This window comes from Equus asinus, chromosome 14 (assembly GCF_041296235.1).
Source record: "Equus asinus isolate D_3611 breed Donkey chromosome 14, EquAss-T2T_v2, whole genome shotgun sequence".
NCBI lineage: Eukaryota > Metazoa > Chordata > Mammalia > Perissodactyla > Equidae > Equus > Equus asinus.
In genome coordinates, this window is record NC_091803.1 from 23,997,188 (window position 1) to 24,019,832 (window position 22,645).

The 22,645-nt window shown below is 39.0% G+C and overlaps 1 protein-coding gene across 4 annotated transcripts in view; it reads right to left on the bottom strand.

Annotated features, from left to right (window-relative positions):
* The window catches only part of ZNF713 (zinc finger protein 713), a 43,948-nt gene that overhangs the window by 15,836 nt on the left and 5,467 nt on the right, over positions 1-22,645 (bottom strand). The window contains exons 2-3 of one of the 4 annotated variants that reach the window (XM_014842314.3): positions 18,014-18,080; positions 16,900-16,974 (exon numbers count right to left, since the gene is read on the bottom strand). The exons of 1 other annotated variant lie outside the window; for it this stretch is intronic. In XM_014842314.3, coding sequence (XP_014697800.1) covers positions 16,900-16,947 — 48 coding nt within the window. In that variant the 5' untranslated portion in view covers positions 16,948-16,974; positions 18,014-18,080. Of the gene's footprint in view, positions 1-16,899; positions 16,987-18,013; positions 18,081-22,645 lie in introns of those variants that run through there. 2 more of the 4 variants (XM_014842313.3, XM_070484529.1) reach the window with 2 other exon arrangements.

The window sequence follows — 22,645 nt, forward strand, 5'->3', positions numbered from 1 at the left end:
TGTGGCAAATATGAAGCTTGGTGATAAAACATCAAGCTTTCTCTAGTTTTATTTTTTTTGGTGAGGAAGATTGGCTGAGCTAACATTTGTTGCCACTCTACCACACTATGCTGAGGAAGATTAGCCCTAAGCTAACATCTGTGCCCATCTTCCTCTATTTTTTATATGTGGGACACTGCCACAGCATGGCTTGATGAGTGGTGCATAGGTCTGTGCCCAGGATCTGAACCTGTGAACCCTAGGCCACTGAAGTGAAGTGTGTGAACTTAACCACTATGCCACCGGGCTGGCCCCTCTAGTTTTAATTTAAATTTCCTCTTGTTATGAGGACAGATGAACATTATTCCTGTGTTTAAGATCCATCTGAACTTTCTTTCCTGTAAATTGTCTTTTTATGCTGTTTGTACATTTTTGTATTGGACTCCTAATCTCTTAACTGATTTAGAGGAGCGTTTTATATATTAGAAAGATTAGCCCACTGTCATTTGAGTAGCAAAAATACTTATCTCAATTTGACATGTTTTTTTTTACTTTGCTTATAGTTTCCTCTGGTTATACAGATTTTTTGAGAGTACCAATTCTTTTTTAATCAAGGTAACATTGATTTGTAACATTGTATAAACTTCAGGTGTACATATTTCACCTTCTGTACAGGCTACATCCTATTCCCCAGCAAAAGCCTAGTTGTCATCTGTCACCATACATGAATGCCCCTTTACCCCTTTCACCCTCCCCTCTCTACCTCTATCCCTTTTGTCCTCCTCCCTTTCCCTCTTTCCTCCTTGGCCCCATGGTAACCTGTTCTCTGTATCTATGTGTTTGTCTTCCATATATTAGTAAAATCATATGGTGTTTGTCTTTCTCCATCTGACTTATTTCACTTAGCCTAATACCCTCAAGGTCCATCCATGTTGTCACAAATGCCCAGATTTCATCTTTTTCCATGGCTGAGTAGTATCCCATTGTGTGTATGTGTGTATACACACATACACACACACCCATATAACACATCATTTTTACCCATTTGTCTGTTGATGGGTACTCATGTTGTTTCCAAATCTTGGCTATTCTGAATAAGGCTGCAATGAACATACGGGTGCACACATCTTTTTGAATTAGTGTTTTCATGTTCTTTGGATAAACACCCAGAAGCGGAAGAGTTGGGTTATATGGTAGATCTATTTTTAAGTTTTTGAGAAGTTGCCATACTGTTGTTCAGAGTGGGTATACCAGTTTATATTCCCACTGGCAGTATACAAGGATTCCCTTTTCTGCACATCCTCTCTAACACTTGTTAATTCCTGTCTTTTTAATAATAGCCATTCTGATGGGGGTGAGGTAATATCTCATTGTGGTTTTGATTTGCATTACCTAATAATTAGTGATGCTAAACATCTTTCCATGTGCCTGTTGCCTACTGGTACATCTTCTTTGGACAAATGTCTGTTCAGATACTTTGCCCATTTTTTAATTGGGTTGTTTGTTTTTATTCTTGTTGAGTTGTATGAGTTCTTTAAATATTTTGGATATTAACCTCTTATTGGATATATGTTTGCAAATATCATCTCCCAATTTGCAGGTTGCCTTTTTGTTTTGTTGATGGTTTCCTTTGCTGTGCAGAAGCTTTTTGTTTGATGTAGTCTCATTTATTTTTTTCATTGTTTCCCTTGCCTGGGAGATGTATTCAAAAAGATACCGCTAAGACCAATGACAAAGAGCATACCACCTAGATTTTCTTCTAGGAGTTTTATGGTTTTAGGTCTGACATTCAAATCCTTAATCCACTTTAAGTTAACTTTTATGTATGGTGTAAGACAGTGGTCTAGTTTCATTCTTTTGCATGTGGCTGTCCAGTTTCCCCAACACCATTTATTGAAGAGACTGACCTTTCTCCATTTTATATTCTTGTCTTCCTTGTTGAAAATTAACTGTCCATAAATATGTGGGTTTATTTCTGGGCTCTCAATTCTGTTCCATTGATCTGTATGTCTGTTTTTCTGCCAATACCACGGTGTTTGGTTACTATAGCTCTGTAGTATATTTTGAAAGCAGAGAGTGTGATACCTACAGCTTTGGTCTTTCTTCTCAGGATGGCTTTGGCTATTCGGGGTCTTTTGTAATCCTTGTCCTATTGCTGTGAAAAATGTCACTGGGTTGATAAGGACTGCATTGAATCTGTAGATTGCTTTAAGGAATATGGACATTTTAACTATGTTAATTCTTCTAATCCACGAGCATGGAATATCTTTCCATTTCTTTGTCTTTTCTTCAATTTCTTTCAACAACGTCTCATAGTTTTCAGCACACAGGTCTCTCACCTCCTTGGTAAGTTTATTCCCAGGTATTTTATTCTTTTTGTTGCAACTGTAAATGGAACTATATTCATGATTTCTCTTTGGGCTAGTCTGTTGTTAATGTACAGAAACACAACTAATTTTTCTATGTTGATTTTGTACCTACAACTTTACTGTATTCGTTTATTATTTCTAATAGTTTTTGGTGGGTTCTTTAGGGTTTCCTATAATAAAGTCAGGTCATTTGCATGTAGTGACAGTTTTACTTCTTCCTTTCCAATTTGGATAACTTTCATTCTTTTTCTTGCCTAATTTGCTCTGGCTAGGACTTCGAATACTATGTTGAATAAGAGTGGTAAGAGTAGTGGGGCTGGCCTAGAGGCATAGTGGTGTGCTCTGCTTTGGCGGCCTGGGGTTCACAGGTTCAGATCCTGGGTGCTGACCTAGCACTGCTCATTAAGCCATGCTGTGGCAGCATCCCATATACAAAATAGAGGAGGACTGGCACAGATGTTAGCTCACCGACAATCTTCCTCAAGCAAAAAGAGGAAGATTGGCAAGAGGTGTTAGCTCAGGACCAATATTCCTCTCATATACACACACTCAAAGAGTGGAGACTGGGCAACCTTTTCTTGTTCCTGTTCTTAAAGGGATAGTTTTCACTTTTCCACCATTGAATATGATATTATCTGGGGGTTTGTCATATAAGGCCTTACTATGTTGAGGTACTTTCCTTCTGTACCCATTTTATTCAGAGTTTTTATCATAAATGGATGCTGTATCTTGTCAAATGCTTTCTCTGCATCTATTGAGATGATCATGTGATTTTTATTCTTCATTTTGGTAACGTGGTGTATCATGTTGACTGATTTTTGGATGTTGAACCATCCTTGCATCCCCAGAATAAATCCCACTTTATCTTGGTGTATGATTGTTTTAGTGTGTTGTACTCAATTTGCTAATATTATTGAGGATTTTTGCAGCTATGTTCATCAGCAATATTAGCATGTGATTTTTTGTGTGTTGTCCTTATCAGGTTTTGATATCAGGGTAATGCTGGCCTCATATAATGAGTTAGGAACCATCCCCTCTTCTTCAATTTTTTGGAAGAGTTTGAGAAAGCTAGGTATTAAATCTTCTTTGAATGTTTGGGAGAATTCATTGAGGAAGCTGTCTGGCCTGACCTTTTGTTTTTTGGGAGTTTTCTGATTACTGTCTCAATCTCTTTACTACTGATCTGTCTATTCATAGTCTATTTCATCTTGATTCAGTTTTGGAATATTGTATGATTCTAGGAACTTATCCACTTTATTCTAGGTTATTCAATTTATTGGTGCATAGCTTTTCATAGAATTCTCTCATAATCTGTATTTTGTGGTATCTATTGTAATGTCTTCTCTTTCATTTCTGATTCTATTTGAGCCTTTCTCCTTTTTCCTTAGCAAGTCTATGTAACAGTTATCAATTTTATTTACCTTTTCAAAGAACCAGCTTTCAGTTTCACTGATTCTTTTTATTTCTTTTTAGCCTCTATTTCATTTATTTCTGCTCTGATTTTGATTCTTAGCTTCCTTCTACTGATTTTTGGCTTTGTTTGTTCCTCTTTTTCTAGTTTAGATGTAAGGTTAGATTGAGAGTTTTCTTGTTTATTGACATGGACCTGTATTGCTATAAACTTCCCTCTCGGTACCACTTTTGCTGCATCCCATAAATTCTGGAATGCTGTGTTTTCATTTTCATTAGTCTCTATGTATTTTTTTATTTCTTCTTTGATTTCTTCATTGACTTAACAGTTGTTCAGTAGCATGTTGTTTAGTCTCAACACATATGTGACTTTTCCACCTTTCTTCTTGCAGTTCATTTCTAGTTTCATACCACTGTGGTCAGAAAAGATGCTTGATATGATTTTAATCTTCTTAAATTTATCAAAACTTGATTTGTTGCCTAACATATGGTCTATCTTTGAGACTCTTCTGTGTGTACTTGAGAAGAACATGCATTCTGTTGCTTTTGGATAGAATGTTCTCTATATATTTATTAAGTTCATTTGGTCTAATGTTTCATTTAAGGCTGATGTTTCTGTGTTGATTCTCTGTCTAGAGGATCTATCCATTGATGTAAGTGGGGTATTAGATTTCCCTATTATTATTGTGTTGCTGTCAGTTTCTCCCTTTAGATCTGTTAATAATGCCTTATATACTTCCATGCTCCTTACTTAGGTACATATATATTAATAAATGTTATGTCTTCTTGATGGATTGTCCCCTTGATCACTATATAATGTCCATCCTTGTCTCTTGTTATCTTCTTTGGCTTGAAATCTATTTTGTGTGATATAAGTATGGCTACATCTGCTTTTTTTTGGTTGCCATTTGGTTAGAGTATCATCTTCCATCCCTTCTCTTTGGGCCTATGTTTGTTTTTAGAGCTGAGATGGGCCTCCTGGAGGCAGCATATTGTTGGCTCTTGATTTGTAATTCATCAAGCCACTCTGTGTCCTTTGATTGGTGAATTCAACCCATTTATATTTACGGTGATTACCGATAGATAAGGACTTAATACTGCCATTTTATCTTGTGTTTTACAGTTGCTCTATATTTCCATTGTTTATTTTTCCTTGTATTCCGTCTGCTATTTCAGGTTGGTAGTTTTCACTTTCCTCTTTATTTATGCTTTGTCAATCTTCTGTGAATTTTTGTTTTGTGGTTAGCACGAGGTTTGTATAAAAGGTCTCACAGATAAGACAGTCCTTTTTCTGATGACAGCCTCTTATCTTGATTTGCCTATGCAGGTTCTGTCCTTTTCCTCTTCCCTTTCTATGTTTTTGTTGTTACAAATTATCCCCTTTGGTATTGTGAGTTTCTTACCAAATTGAAGTGGTTATAGTTATTTTTAACACTTTCTTTCCTTGTAACTTTTACACATAATTAAATGTATACTATCCTGATACAGATTTGCAATTTTCTGTCTATCACTTTGCTCAAGCTTTGTACACCTTTGCCTCTTCCTTTCAGGTATGAGAGCTCCTTTCAGCATTACTTGTAAGGCGAGTCTAGTGGTGATGAATTCCCTGAGCTTCTGTTTGTCAGGAAAGCCTTTATTTCTCCTTCATATCTGAAAGATAACTTTGCTGTATAGGGCATTTTTGGCTGACAGTTTTTATTTTTAGTATTTTAAATGTATCTTTCCACTCTCTCCTGGCCTGCAGGTTTCTGCTGAGAAATGTGCTGATAGCCTAATGGGGATTCCCTTAAAATTTATTTTCTTTTTCTTCCTGGTTGCTTTTAATATTCTTTGTAATTGAATTTTGATAGCTTTATTATCGTGTGCCTTGAAGAAGGTCTTTTGCATTTGTGCTCTATTAGCTTCATGGAGTTGTATATCTAGTTCCTTCCTCAGGTTTGGGAAGTTCTCAGCTACCATTCCTTTAAATAAGCTCTCTGCTCCCTTCTCTCTCTCATCTTCTGGGATACTCATCACCCTTATATTGCCCTTTCTAATGGAGTTGGATAATTTTTGTAGAATTTAATTTGTTTTTTGCAGGAGAAGATTTGCCCTATGATAACATCTGTACCAATCTTCCTCTTTTTTCTTCCCCCTCAAAGACCCAGTATATAGTTGTGTATAGATGTAGGCTCTTCTATGTGAGCTGCCATCACAGCATGGCTACCGACAGACAAGTGGTGTGGTTCCGCACCTAGGAACCAAACCTGGGCTGCTGAAGCAGAGCAGGTGGAACTTTACCTGCTAGGCCATCAGGGCTAGCTCAGAATTTTATTTAAAGTCTTAGCTCTATCTCCTCTTCTAACTGTATCATTTCTAGGTTTCTATCTTTGAGCTTGCTAATTCTCTTCCATCTGCTCTGCTCTATTTCCAGTGCTTTCTAATGTATTTCTTCTCCCATTTTTTGAGTTCTTTAGCTCTAGAATTTCTATTTAGTTATATTTTGGAATTTCAAACTCCTTGGTAAAATGTTCCTTCTGTTCATTGATTTTATTCCTGAGTTCACTGAACTGCCTCTCTGAGTTTTCTTGTAGCTCACTGTCATTTCTTCATGACAACTGTTTTGAACTCTTTACCAGTTAGGTGCAAATCTTCCATGATTTTATGTTTGGTTTCTGCAGAGTTGTTTTCTTTTTGCAATGCCATGGTACCATGGCTTTTAGTGTTGCTCACTGAGGTATATCTGCTGGCACATATCTTATCACAAACAAATTTTTTACTTAACTACAGGTTTGTTTATTTTGAATCAAACTTTTCAATTGCTTGGAGATTAGAAGTCTTTCTTCTGTTTTTCAGTAGGTGGCACTATAGCACTAGTTCTGGTTTCTCTTTCCTGAGCTGCCTCTGGCTATATTTGAAGATCTGCAGGTTCCACCGTGCATTGCCTCTATTTGGGGTGTTGCCTGCACTCTTGGCATGGCCACCTGCACTGCTGGGTGTCAATGATACCTCGCTGTTGCTGGTGTCGCTGTGGTTGCTGGCTTTGCCACCAGGGGCACAGGGATGGCTAACACCTCAGCTGCCTCTGAGATTACCTGGGTGGGAAGCTCCACCCACTGTGGTGGTGGTGGGAGTGGGCAGAGTGCTTGGTACGAGCACTTGGTGCAAGGCACTGTTCAGCTGTCATCTGTTACTCTTTGGCTGCAGTCACTCCTGCTGTTGGGATACAGCGTTCCTGTGTGTACCTGCTTCTGCTACCAGATTTCAAGCCATGGCCAGGGGGCCAGGAAACATAGGGCTTGGTGATCATGTGCTCCACCTCTGCTACTAGTCTGCTTCCCATAGCTGCAGACATTGCTGTGGTTGGCTGGCTGGAGTGGCACACGAGCCTCTGCTGCTGCTCACTGAGTTCTTGAGGGCTGGGGGTGGCAGGCTCAGCTGCTGCAGCTGGGAATCCAGGATTCTGGGCTCTGCCTCTGCTGTTCCCCTATTTAGCCTCCTCTATGTGCTCCAACTCATCCACTTGTATGTATTGTTGTGTGGATCTTTCCAGTGTCCTGGTGTGCTGTGAATGTAGCCTTTGTTGGATTATGGATGTTTTACTGCCTGAAGATGGAAGAGGAGAGACAAAAGGATCCTCTCATGCTACCATGATGATGATGACGTCAATTTTTGGGTATTTTTAAGAAGTTGAACCCATCAATCTTTTCTTTTATGGCTTCTGGATTGTCAGTTGTAATTAGAAAGTCTTTACTCAGTGAAAATTACAAAGAAATTCTCCCATTTTTTTCCTTGTAAAACTTTTAAGGCTGGCTTACTTTTTCACATTGAAATTGTTGATTCATTTGAGGACTATTCTGAGGTAAAGGATGAGGTATGGATTCAACTTTACTTTTTTCCAAATGGCTCCCCAGAAATCCCAACATTGATTATTGAATAAACCATCTTTTCACCACTGGTTTGAGATGTGACCTTTATCATATGCCAAATTCCTATCTGTTCAACAAATGTTTATTCAGTGCTTCCTATGTACCAAGCATGCTGCTTGAGTTATAGCAGTGAACAAAAGAGACTAAAATTTTCTGCCCTTATGAAACTTACATTCTTGCAGGGGGAGGGAGACTATAAATATGATAATTGGGCAAATCACATAGCATGTTGGAAGACAAAAGAAGAATGGAATAAGAAAGTTTGAGAATGTGTGTGTGTGGGGGAAGCAGCTGCAATTTCAAAAAGGTGGTGAGGAAAGATGTTGTTCAAGAGGTGAAAGTTGAAAAAAGACTTGAAAAGTTAACAGTACAAAGGCTCTAAGGCAAGAGTGTGCTTGGCATCTTCAAGGAAGAAGAAAGAGGCTAGGGTAGTTACAGTGGAGGGAACAAGTGGGAGAAGTAAATGATGAACTCTGGGAGGTGGGACTGTTTAGGCCATATAAAGGACCTTGGCTTTTACTCTGAGTCAAATGGGAAGCATGCATTTTGAGCAGAGGAGTGAAAGGGTCTGATTTATATTACCCTACCATTTTCTAGGCTACAGTTTTTTGGAATTACCCCTTTTCTTCCTGTCTTTACCCTCTGGCTAAGTTCTGCTGATTCCTAAAGAAAAGCACTCAAATCCACCTATTTTTCTTCATCTTCTAGTTTTAAGCTATTATTTTCTATCATCTGGAACACTGCAATAGCTTCCAAGAGGTTCTCTCCCCTTCCATTCTTGCCTCTCACCAATTCACCTATTTCATAGCACACACCAGGGTGATTTTTAAAGTAGAATTTAGTTATTTATTATGTTACTATCCTGTATAAATTCCCTCAAAGGCTTTGCACTGCACTTAGAATAAAACCCAAACAAGGCCATGCATACTTAGCCCCGAGACACTTCTCCAAGCTTACTTCAAGTCACCCTCTCCCTCCCTCCACTCCAACTACAGTGGCCTTCTTTCAGTTTCTCAAAGATAACCATGGTTTTTGCACATGATGTTTAGCATATGAATAAAATGCTCTTTTCTACTTACTGTTTATAACTTGTATATATCCTTCACATCTCACCTTAAATTTCACTCCCCCAGAGAGTTCTTCCCTGATTCCCTAATGTGCATTCACAGCACCTTATTCTTATTTTGTATAATAAACACCTCACTTTGCAACTTATTAGTATATTTGCTCAATGTCTGTCACTGCTAGACTGTAAGAAACTGGGCTTAGGACCATGTCTGTTTTGCTCACTGATGTACAGCTGATGCCAAGCACAATTTCTGGCACATAGTAGCTGGTCAAAAAATATTTATTGAGGGGCTCACCCTGTGGCCAAGTGGTTAAGTTCACGTGCTCTGCTGCGGCGGCCCAGGGTTTCGCTGGTTCGGATCCTGGGCACGGACATGGCACTGCTCATCAGGCCACGTTGAGGCAGCGTCCCATATGCCACAACTAGAAGGACTCACAACTAAAACATACAACTATGTATTGGGGGGGATTTGGAGAGAAAAAGCAGGAAAAAAAAAAGGAAGATTGGCAATGGTTGTTAGCTCAGGGGCCCATCTTTAAAAAAAGAAAATTTACTGAATAAATGAATCATCTTCCTTCTCAACATAATAAATGGTTCTGGAAAATCAAAACAAACTCTTCAGGCTAGAATGCCAAGAAGCAAATATGACCCCTTTGTTCTTGATGTCTTTCTATTCCTCTCTGTGGGGAGCCTTACAATTAAGAGTAAACTGGAGGAGGACATCAGCATCATGGCAGACTGAGTTTCCCCAATAATCTCTCGCCTTCAATGTACAACAAAAAGGACATTCATATTCCAACAGAGGACATCCAAACACAACAGAAAAAATGTCAGAGAGACCTATGCAGCCATATGACAGAGGGCAGAGAGGCTGGAGCTCCCCTCAGAGAAGATGGAACAGGGTAAGAGAAAACTTCACACCCTCCCCTAAAGACTGTGATCCTGGTCTGCAGGAGACCTCCGAGAAGAAAGGAATGGGGGAGGGGATGTTTGTTCACAGGAACATCAACTACCCCCAAAGGCCCTTGCAGCCTAGAGGGAAGCTCTCTACCAAGGTGAAAGCTTTTGCGGGGGTGGCCTTATCAAGCCAACACCCCAGGAGAGCAGATAGTGAGAGCAGAGCAAGAAAACCCTGAGAGCACACAGGAAAAAGCGCCCCTCCCCCTACCCGCCCAGTGCAGGCTCCAGCACCTGGGATCTCGGCTGAAGGCAGAGGGCTAAGGATATGCTGCTCTTAACGCCCACCCGGTGGTGATAGGTGGTAACTGTGCCCAAATAACACCAGGATGCTAAAAAACAGAGCTACTCCCTCTAGCAATATCAAACATTATATGAGATCTCCGGACCAGAAAGAAAATGACAAGTACCCAGAAATCAGTCCTGAGGAAACAGAAATACGTAATCTAAATGACAAAGAATTCAAAATAGCTACCATCAAAAAACTCAACAAATTAAAAGAGAACGTAGAGAAATAATTCAATGAGTTCAGGAGCTACTTCACAAAACAGATTGAAACTATAAAGAAGAATCAATCAGAAATATTACAGATGAAAGACACAATGAAAGAAGAAAAACAAAATATGGATTCCCTGAATGCTCAAGCGGACACTATAGAGGAGTGTATCAGCATAATCAAAGATAAACATGTTGAAATGCTCCAAATAGAGGCCAAGAGAGAACTAAGAGTAAAAAGAAATGAAGAAACTCTCCAAGAAATATCCAACTCAATTAGAAAATGCAACATAAGAATTATAGGTATTACAGAAGGAGAAGAGAAGGAGAATGGAGCAGAAAACTTGTTCAAAGAAATAATAGAGAACTTCCCAAACCTAGGGTAGGAGATGGAAATCCATGTGGAAGAGGCTCCCAGATCTCCTAAATATATCAATGTAAAAAGGTCTACTGCAAGGCATATAGTAGTGGAACTGGCAAAACTGAATGACAAAGAAAGAATACTAAGAGCAAAAGGCAGAAAATAACCTACAAAGGAACACCTATCAGGCTTTCAGTGGATTTCTCTGCAGAAACCTTACAGGCTAGGAGAGAGTGGAATGACATATTCAAATCTTTGAAGGACAAAAACTTTCAGCCAAGAATACTTTATGCAGGGAAAATATCCTTCAGATATGATGGAGAAATAAAAACTTTCCTAGACAAACATAAATTAAGGGAGTTTGTAGCCAGAAGACCCCCCTGCCAAGAAATCCTCAAGAAGGCCCTCATGCCTGGAAAAAAAAAGGGAGAAAGGGGTTACAAAGCACAGAACAAGGAGATAAATACGCACACAGAATCAGAGCAGGACAGCAAATACTCAAGTATAGCATTAAAGACAAAGGGAAGGAAAACACCAAAAACAAAGATAATCTTGACATTTTAACCACAAACTCATAACACAAAATGGAATAAGATGTGAGAAAAACAACTTAGGAGGGGGAGAGGAAAGGGACTGAATCAGTTTAGTCTAAGGAAATAAGAGGCCATCAGAAAATGGACTATCTTATCCATGAGATTTTGCATAAAAACCTCATGGTAACCACTAAATAAAAAAGCGGAACAGAGACACAAATAATAAATAAGGAGAAAACAAAGAGACACAACATAAAAAACTACATAACTCAATTGGTAGACCAAAATACACAGGATGAGAAACAAAGGAAATGCAGGAGAACCAGAAAATGAGTGATAAAATGGCAGCATTAAGCCCTCATATGTTGATAATCACCCTAAACATAAACAGGTTGAATTCTCCAATAAAAACACACAGAGTGGCGAGATGGATTAAAGAACAAGACCCAACAATATGCTGCCTCCAGGAAACACATCTCAGCCCCAATGACAAACACAGGCTCGGAGTGAAGGGATGGAAGACGATACTCCAAGCTAATGGCACACAAAAGAAAGCAGGTGTTGCAATACTTATATCAGACAAAGTAGACTTCAAGATAAGGCAGGTAAAGAGAGACAAAGAGGGGCAGTATATAATTATCAAAGGGACAGTCCATCAAGAAATAACACTTATAAATATCTATGCACCCAACACAGGAACACCAAAGCACATAAGGCAGCTATTAACAAACCTAAAAGATGACATTAATAACAACATGGTACTAGCAGGGGACCTCAACACTCCACTCACATCAATGGACAGATCATCTAGACAGAAAATTAACAAGGAAACAGTGGAATTAAAGGAAAAAATAGACCAATTTGACTTAACAGGCATATATAGAACACTCCATCTAAAAACAGCAGAATACACATTCTTCTCAAGTGCACACGGAACATTCTCAATGTTGGGAAACAAGGCAGGCTTCAGTAATTTAAGAAGATTGAAATAATAACAAGCATCTTTTCTGATGACAATGCTATAAAGCTAAAAAGTATTACAAGAAAAAAGCTGAGAAAGTTACAAAGATGTGGAGACTAAACAACATGCTATTGAACAAGCAATGGATCACTGAAGAAATTAAGGAAGAAATCAAACAATATCTGGAGACAAATGAAAATGAAAACACAACATACCAACTCATATGGGATGCAGCAAAAGCCGTATTAAGAGGGAAATCCATCTCAATACAGGCTTACCTTAACAAACAAGAAAAATCCCACATAAGCAATCTGAAACTACACCTAACTGAATTAGAAAAGGAAGAACAAAGCCCAAAGTCAGCAGAAGGAGAGAAACAATAAAAATCAGAGCTGAGTGGCCGGCCCCATGGCCGAGTGGTTAGGTTCGCACGCTCCGCTTTGGCAGCCCAGGGTTTCGCTGGTTTGATCCAGGGTGCGGACATGGCACTGCTCATCAAGCCATGCTGAGGCGGCGTCCCACAAGGCACAAGAAGAAGGATGCACAACTAAAAATACACAGCTATATACTGGGGGGCTTTGGGGAGAAAAAGGAAAAATAAAATCTAAAAAAGAAAAAAAAAGAGCAGAAATAAATGCAATTGAAACAAAAAAGTCAGTAGAAAGGATCAATGAAACAAAGAGCTGGTTCTTTGCTAAGATGAATAACATTGACAAACCCCCAGGCAGACTTACACAGAAAAAAAGAGAGAAAGGTCAGATAAATAAAATTAGAAATGAAAGACAAGAAATAACAATGAATGCCAGAAATACAATGGATTTTAACAGAATACCATGAAAAACTATATGCCAACAAAATAGACAATCTAGCGGAAGTGGATAAATTCTTAGACTCTTACAACCTCGCAAGGCTGAATCAAGAAGCAGCAGACAATCTGAACAGACCAGTGACAAGGAAAGAGATTGAAACAGTAATCAAAAGCATCGCAAAGATTAAAAGCCCAGGATCAGACAGCTTCCCTGGGGAATTCTACCAAACTTTCAGAAAGGATTTAATACCTATCCTTCTCCAGCTATTCCAAAAAATCAGGGAAGATGGAATGCTTCATAATACATTCCAAGGCCAACATCACTCTGATACCAAAGCCTGACAAGGACAACACAAAAAACGAAAACTACAGGCCAATATTGCTGATGAACATAGACGCAAAAATCCTCAACAAAATACTGGCAACCTGAATACAGCAATACATTAAAAAGATCAAACATCATGATCAAGTGGGATTTATACCAGGGACACAGGGATGGTTCCACATCCGCAAATCAATGTGATACAGCATGTTAACAAAATGAGGAATAAAAAACACATGATCATCTCAACAGATGCAGAGAAAGCATTTGACAAGATCCAACAACTGTTCATGATAAAAATTCTTAAGAAAATGGGGATAGAAGGAAATTGCCTGGACATAATAAAGGCTGTATATGACAAATCCACAGACAACATCATACTTGATGGGGAAAAACTGAACATCATCCCTCTGAGAACAGGAACGAGACAAGGATGCCCACTATCACCACTCTTATTCAACACAGTACTGGAGGTTTTGGCCAGAGCAATTAGGCAAGAGAAAGGAATAAAAGAAATCCAAATAGGGAGTGAAGAAGTGAAAATCTGTTTGCAGACAACATGATTTTATAGATAGAAAACCCTAAAGAATCCATCGGAAAACTATTAGAAATAATTAACAACTACAGTAAAGTTGCAGGGTACACAATCGACTTACAAAAATCAGCTGCATTTCTGTACTCTAATAACAAACTTACAGAAAGAGAAGTCAAGAATACAATTCCATTTACAATTGCAACAAAAAGAACAAATTACCTAGGAATAAATTTAACTATGGAAGTGAAGGACTTATACAATGAGAACTATATGACATTATTGAAAGAAAAAGATAATGACATAAAGAGATTCCATGCACATGGATTGGAAGAATAAACACAGTTAAAATGTCCATACTATCCAAAGCAATCTACAGATTCAATGCAATCCCAATAAAAATCCCAATGACATTCTTCATGGAAATAGAACAAAGAATCCTAAAATTCATATGGGGCAACCAAAGATCCCAAATTGCTAAAGCAACACTGAGAAAAAAGAATAAAGCTGGAGGCATCACAATCCCTGACTTCGAAATGTACTACAAAGCCATAGTGATCAAAACAGCATGGTACTGCTACAAAAACAGACACACAGATCAATAGAACAGAACCAAAAGCCCAGAAATAAAACTGCACACATACGGACAGCTAATCTTTGGAAAAGGAGCCAAGAACATACAATGGAGAAAAGACAGTCTCTTCAATATATGGTGTTGTGAAAACTGGACAGCCACATCCAAAAGAATGAAAGTAGACCACTGTCTCATGCCATATACAAAAATAAACTCAAAATGGATCAAAGACTTGAAGATAAGTCCTGAAACCATAAAACCCCTGGAAGATAATATAGGAGTACACTCTGACATCGAACTTAAAAGGATCTTTTCGAATATCATGTCTTCTCAGAGAAGGGAAACAAAAGAAAAAATAAAGAAGTAGGACTTCATCAGACTAAAGAGCTTCTGCAAGGCAAAAGAAACTACCATCAAAACAAAAAGACAACCCACCAATTGGGAGAAAATATTTGCAAATCATATATCCAATAAGGGGTTAATCTCCATGATATAAAAGGAACTCACACAACTGAACAACAAGAAAACAAACAGCCCAATCAAAAAATGGGCAGAGGATATGAACAGACATTTTTCCAAAGAAGATATACAGATGGTCAATAAACTCATGAAAAGATGTTCAACATCACTAATCATCAGGGAATTGCAAATCAAAACTACACTAAGATACCACCCTACACCTGTTAAAATGGCTATAATCACTAAGACTAAAAATAAACATTGGAGAGAGTATGGAGAAAAAACCACTGGTGGGAATGGAAACTGGTGCAGTTACGATGGAAAACAGTATGGAGCTTCCTCAAAAGACTAAAAATAGACATACCATATGACCCAGCTATCCCACTAGTAGGTATCTACCCAAACAACATGAAAACAACAATCCAAAGTAACATATGTACCCCATGTTCATGGCAGCACTATTCACAGTAGCCAAGACATGGAAACAATCCAAGTGCCTATCGATTGATGATTGGGTAAAGAAAATGTGGTATATACAGAGAATGGAATACTACTCAGCCATAAAAAAGGACAAAATCATCCCATTTGCAACAACATGGATGGACCTGGAGCGAATTACGCTAAGCAAAAGAAGCCAGACTGAGAAAGACAAACACCATATGATTTCACTCATATGTGGAATATAAACAAGCACATGGACAAAGAAAACAGTTCAGTGATTACAAGGGGAAGCGGGTAGGGGAGTAGGCACAGGGGGTGAAAGGGAGCACTTATGTGGTGACAGACAACAATGTGCAACTGAAATTTCACAATGATGTAAACTGTTAGGAACTCAAATTAAAAAAATATGAAATTAAAGAAAAAAAAAGAGTACACTGAATGAATCTATTCCTTGCAACCCAAAGATCCCAAAGAACATAAATGCTCAATTCCAGCTGACAGTCTCCTTATTGTCCCTGCTCTGGCTCAAGTTTTATTTCCTGTCTGCAATGGTCCTGTCTTCTCTTATCTCCAAACCCTACTCGATATTAGCACAAATTCAAACTTTACCTTCTTCCTGAAGTCTTCCCTCATCCCTCCCGTATCAACTGGATTTCTCCCTTCTCTGAACACCTGTTGTATTTATTGTCTTTTGCATTCATAGCAGCATCCAAGATTATACTTTTTTGAATATTAATTGTGTGATGTAGGCTTTTAAAAATCTCCTCCTGTGTGTTTACCGACTACCTATGGATAACGATTATCTCCTAAAATTTGGAACAACAGAAGTCCTCTAACCTGAAGCAACTGAGAGTGGTATCTGGTATGTTAGGCAAGAAAGCTGGTTAAAGTGGAGATTGATAAAAGATATCTGAAACATTTAATTTTAATTAAAATATATAAATTTATATGCATCTGCTCATTTCTGATGTAAAGTTAAGCCTTCTCTATGAGAGTGATTTTAATAATTGAGTGCCCATACCCATCATGTATCAGTTTCTGTTTCATTAAAGTGGAATAAGGAAACGACACGTGGGAAACATAGCTGCAGAATCCTCTGAGATTTTTATGATTTTCCTTTGGTGTCTTATGGTTTTGCTCACACCTAATTTGACAGCAACTTTTTAAAAAGTGACTGGCATTCACTGAGTTTTTTCCAAGCATTCAACTAATTTTCATAGAAACAGTTCCTTGTTACACTTAAACCTTATCAGTTTATGTAATACTTAATCAAATCACAGAATTATAACAATAAGATTAAACAGGTTTTGAAAGAGATACAACAAATTCTTGGTAACATTAACTTGTGGCAGCAGATGTCCTTAGGCACATTTAATAATCCCATTAGCTCCAAGCAGTCATAGTGACCTGGGCATCATTCATAGTTTACAGAGAGAATGGCAAGTGTTTAAATACTGATAAAGGGTCATTAAAAGACAGTCTAAGCCTTTTGTTCCTTTATAAGATCTAGCACAGACATGAGCCTATGATCTGCTAGGAGAGAAGATCTACAAAGGGGCATATAAGGTGAATCGGAAACATCCTATAGAGACTACCATCTGTCACAAGAGTCTCAAGGACTCTGGAATTTGGGGGTTAGCACTTCTGAGAATTGAAAAATAAAAGTGTCTGCATTCGGAGAACTACAGTAGCATTTCAGAGGAGAGTAAAACTGAACTCACCTGGGACCTGACTATCTGTGATCTATCATTCATTTCCTTCTCCTCCATGTTCCCCTCCTGGGAAAGTACAGCATTCTGAGAAGGCATAAATGGGAAAAAGAGAAAAGAAGCATCTTGTCAACACATGATATTACGGCTGAACATAAATCTTAACGCTTTTTCTTCGTGTTGGGATGGCACACAACTTACAGAGAATCCCTTTAAGACACAAGCTTAAAGGCTGGATGGATGACCTAACTGTGACATTCTTGCTTCTCTATTACATTGAGGATTTCAGTGCAGGGCTTTCTCTCCTCTGTGGTACAATTCCCCTTGTCGTGGCATATGGGAAGCTCAAGAGAGCTCAGTGGTTTTCAGCCTTAGTTACACATTTGGGGAATTTAAAAAAGATGCCAATGCTCAGCCCCTCTTCCCAGAGATTTGGATTTACTTGGTCTGGTGTGGGCCTGGGCAACAGCATTTTAAATTCTAAAGTCTCCAAGTGATTTTAAGTGGGAGATGAGAACCACTGAGATGAGGTGATTCAGAGGACATATGTTGAGGGCCTATTCTTACTCTTTAACGGAATAAATTTACCCCAAACTCAAACTCTAGAGATTTTCTCTCCTTTACTCTAAGATGATCCTTCTAACATATAAAGGAGATTTCACTCTTCTCACTTTTCAGAACATTCACCTTCCTTTTTGAGTACGTGAAGTCAGTTCTCCTCCATGATTACTACACCTCTTTGCAGTTCTTAAGTTGTAATGTCAACAAAGCTTTGTTCTCTTCTAGTGTTGACAGTCAGTAGATACAGCAGTATTAACAGCTCCAGTATCCCTGTCAGTCCCTGAAAGCTAATTTTCCAGTACCTTATGGGGAACAGCCACTCCCAGGTATTAAAAGTGCCTAATCTCTGATGAGAGCCTCAAGAGCCAATGGACATGCACAAGAATGATTTCTGCTTCCCAGAGGCAAACACTCATTCATGAAGAGTTGAGATGTGGGGGCTCCTGAAAGAGGCTATTACTTCTTTTTCCCTAAAGGCATTAATCTTTCATGTACTGACTTCACTATGATATTCAAATCTGTCTCCTGGCATGGATCTTGTAAGATACAATTTCAGGTTGAGCACCTGTTATGAGATGCACCAGTCAGCAGAAGAAATCCAGCAGTCTCAGTCACCTAGGGACCTACAGAGTCTGTAAAGAGACATACAAACTATTCATTCATAAAGATAGAGCACAGCAGGATGCAGAATTCTTTAAAACAATCAAAAAGCATTTTTACAATTTTTCAGATTCACACATTACAAAAAGCAGAGACGTATATAGATGCATCAACTACAACAAACTTAGCCTCTGTCCTTTTCCACCCTCTTCTCAGAATAGAAAACAATGTGGTCCTTGCCTAGTGAAACTCTTTCAGAAAAACTCTTCCTCTTTCTGAGGAAAAAACAGGCCTTTCACCAGCACCAATGAGAGTGAAACGTATTGATCTGCTAAAAATCATGAAAGAATACATTGTTTTTCTGTTAACAAAGGTTGACCTGCAAAACTTTCAAAAGCTAGTGATGGGGGGCTGGCCCGGTGGCACAGGGTTAAGGTCGCAAGTTCTGCTTCGGTGGCCCAGGGTTCGCCAGTTCAGATCCAGGTGCGGACATGGGACCACCTGGCACGCCAGGCTGTGGCAGGGGTCCCACGTATAAAAGTAGAGGAAGATGGGCATGGATGTGAGCTCAGGGCCAGTCTTCCTCAGCAAAAAGAGGAGGATTGGCAGCAGATGTTAGCCCAGGGCTAATCTTCCTCAACAACAACAAAAGCTAGTGATGGAAATAAAGAAGGAAGCTATTTCTCAGAAACAATTTTTTAAAAGGAGAAAAGTGTAGTTCCAGTGGAATGGCCCTGTTAGAAAAGGAAGCCATTCACTGCCCAAGACATGGCACAAATTTCACATTTTACAACCAGTTTATTAAGAAGTAGACTTTTCAGGAGTAATTTTAAAGCACTTTAAGAACCAAGTCCTTATCTTACCAAGCAAAAGCTCTAAGAAGGTCCTACTGTCTGAAGAGCCAGTCAGAATCTTTGAGAATGCTCTAAGGTTACACACCTAATCACCTTAACACCGTTCACTCACAACAACAAGAATCATATACCAAGTTAGGCAGAACAGGGTTTCTCCTTCATATGTGCAAACTGAAAGGGGCTCCAGAGATTACTTGCTTGAGGTCTTCCTGTGCTAAGTCACATCTCACTGTCTGTTATTCACAAAAAGGGACCAAATCAAGCTTGGAAAATGCTGGTTTCAACAAAGTTAAAATAGTTTCTTTGCTGCAAATCTTCTCAGAGACTTTCATATGGTAATGTACATTGTGAATCCCAGAAAAACCCCAAGGCGATGAGGAACAGGTCAAATAATTATATACTGTGCACAAGGTTTCCCAAATATAGTTAATTTGCGAATTTTTTTATGGCAACTGATGGGTATAGGGTTCCACAGAACACACCTGTGGAAATGCTGACTTATTTCTCAGTTCCTTGGTTAATGAAGGATTCCAAAGTTGAAGATCACAAAACTAAGTGAAAGAGCTGGTTCTAGAACCCATGTCTCCTGATTCACAGTCCTGAGCTCCTTCTACTATACTCTGAAGTCCTTCTTAGAACTTGTTCGCTTCTTTTCCTTGTCTTATTTCATCCTCGTTCTTCTTATAATTTCCCTTTTAATTCCTGTATTGGAAAGAACACAAAAAGAAAGCCACTCCCGACCCCAAAACTTGTGTGTAATTCTTCATACAATAAACATGTGGACCTTTCTAGAGACGCCTGTGGGATTGCCACAGTCTTTCTCAAAAAAGTAACCATGATGGCCTGGAAAGTAACAAATTCCCTTGAGTGCCTAAGGAATACTAGAATTGCAATCAATTCAGACGGAGAATGAGTCTGGGCTTAACAGTTTTCCTTTACCTGGAATTCTTCCAAAACTCTGAATGAACTTCAATAACCATGTAGAAAACCCATGTAGTGGTTCTCAATCTGGGCTGTGCATTAGACACAGCCCAGATTTTAAAACATACAGATGTAAATATATACATGTCTAGGCTCCACCCAAAAGCTCCTAAATCAGAATGTGCTGAGCCGTCTGGTATCTGTATACTTTTTAAATGCCCCAAAAATGATTTTTTTTTTTTTTTAAGATTTTTTTATTTTTTCCTTTTTCTCCCCAAAGCCCCCAGTACATAGTTGTATATTCTTAGTTGTGGGTTCTTCTAGTTGTGGTATGTGGGACGCTGCCTCAGCGTGGTCTGATGAGCAGTGCCATGTCCGCGCCCAGGATTCGAACCAACGAAACACTGGGCCGCCTGCAGCGCAGCGCGCGAACTTAACCACTCGGCCACGGGGCCAGCCCCCCAAAAATGATTTTTGATGCAAGGAAGAGTTCAGAACAACTATCAGACCCTTTCATTTCCTTGATTTCCTCCATTACAATGATTTTCACCATCATTCAACTTCAGTCACCCACTTCAAGAGCCACAACACTTCTGAAATCTTTCTTACCTTACAAAAGACTAGACTGTGAATCAGGAGGCCGCAGTTCTAGACTGCATGGGGAAGACCTGAAGATAGGAGTGGCTTAGTAGACGGGGAAAATAGAAAAATGAGCAGTATTTACCAAAATGTGGTCTGAAGATCACTTGAATCGTGGTACTTATTGAAAAGCATATTCACTAGTCCTATCCCAGATCTAAGGAAATAGACCCTCAGGGGGTATTATTGGCCCAGGAATTTGTATTCAAAGGTGCTTCCTCCTTGGAATCAGTCCATTCTTTCCAGCCTCCCTCCAGGCCTGAATGTGGCAGGTATCTTCTTATTACTATTTCTTCATCTTTCACTTTTACTGACTCCTTCCCATCATCATTTAAAATAATTTAATGTCTTTCAACATTAAAAACTTTCACTGGCTACAGATCCCCATGCAATTATCATCCTTTCATTTTTCAAGGCCACGACTCTTCAAAGGATTGTCAATTCTTGTCTCTTCCTTATTGCCCTTTTCCAATTCTCTATAATCTGGCTTCTGCTCTGCCCTCAACACTCCACTGAAATTGCTCTGGTCAGGAATACGAAAAACCTTTCTGTTGTTCATGCAATGGACCTCATTATTTCTTACTCACTCGAGCTCTGACAGTAGCTGATACTGCTGATAGCTGCATCTTGCTTTACTTCCATGGTCTCTGAGTGGGTTATGCTCTGTCTTTTCCTCTGCCTACCACTTATATGTTGTCATTCCTTAGGATTTCCCAAAAGCTACTCTGGTTGACTCCAAAGTTGAAGTAAAGGGATCTTTAAAAGATACAAACCTGATCATGTCAATCCCTCACTTAAAATTCTTCAGCAGCCTCCTACCACTCTTAGGTTGGAGTACAAAGCCATAAAGACTCCTATGACCTGCTTCCTGACCTCTCAAGCCACTCTCTTGTTTGCTTCTGAGGCTTCATCCACACTGTCCTATACTTTTAGGTGCTTAAATGTGCCATATTTGGTACAGTACTCATCGCATTCCTCCCCCCAGACAATATCTACTTTTCCTTCAAGTCTCGGCTTAAATCAAGGAAGATTTTGACATCGCAGATCAAGTGAGGTCCCTAATTTACAACTTCTTCTTTTAGGTAGCACTTTTTATCATTGTAATTATTTGTAGAGTCATCCATTTTTTAAAAAATTTTTATTCATTTATTTGTGAGGAAGATTCGCCCTGAGCTAAGAACTGCTGCCAATCCTACTTTTTTTGCTTGAGGAAGATTAGCCCTGAACTAATATCTGTGCCAATCTTCCTCTACTTTTTTATGTGGGATGCCTCCACAGCATAGCTAATGAGTGGAGTAGGTCCGCACCCGAGATCCAAACCTGTGAACCTGGGCCGGAGAAGCAGAGCGTGCGGAACTTTAACCTCTCGGCCACGGGGCCAGCCCCTCAGAGTCATCCGTTTTTATTCATACCTCACATTGTGTGATGTTAATCTCCATGAAGGCAGGAAACTGTTCTGTCTTATTTACCATTCTGTATTCGATGCCCAGTGTGTGGCTCACGGTAGGTACTCAATAAATATTTGCTAAATAAGTAAATGAAAGTGTTCTGGTGCTTGCTCTTCTATTTTGTAATTTTTAATTTTGAACCAACTTTATGGTATAGTTGCAAAAGTAGTATTGAGTTCCCATATACCATTCACCCTCCTTGTCCTACTGTTAACATTTCACATAACCACGGTACAATGATCAAAACCAGGAATTTAATACTGGCATAATACTATTTATTCAAATTCCACCAGTTTGTCCACTAATATTCTTTCTGTGATCCAGGATCCCACATTACGTTTGTTATTTTCCTTAGTCTCCTCCAATCTGTTCCTCAGGCTTTCTGGCTTTCATGAGCTTTCAAGAGTAGTGCTGTGTTACTTTATAGAATTTTGTCCCTCAGTTTGGGTTTGTCTGATGTTTTCTCATCACTGGAATAAATTTAAGCATTTTTGGTAAGAATACCACAGAAGTGATCTTGTGTCTTTCTTAGTGCATCAGATTAATGGGCTTAAGATGTCAATATGTCTTACTAATGGTAACATTAACCTTTATCACTTGGTTAAGGTGGTGTCTACCAGGTTTCTCCACTATAAAGTTATTATCTTTCCCTTTGTAGTTAATAAATATTTTGGGAGAGATAATTTAAGACTATACGAATATTCTGATTTTTCTCAAACTCACTAATTTTAGCAT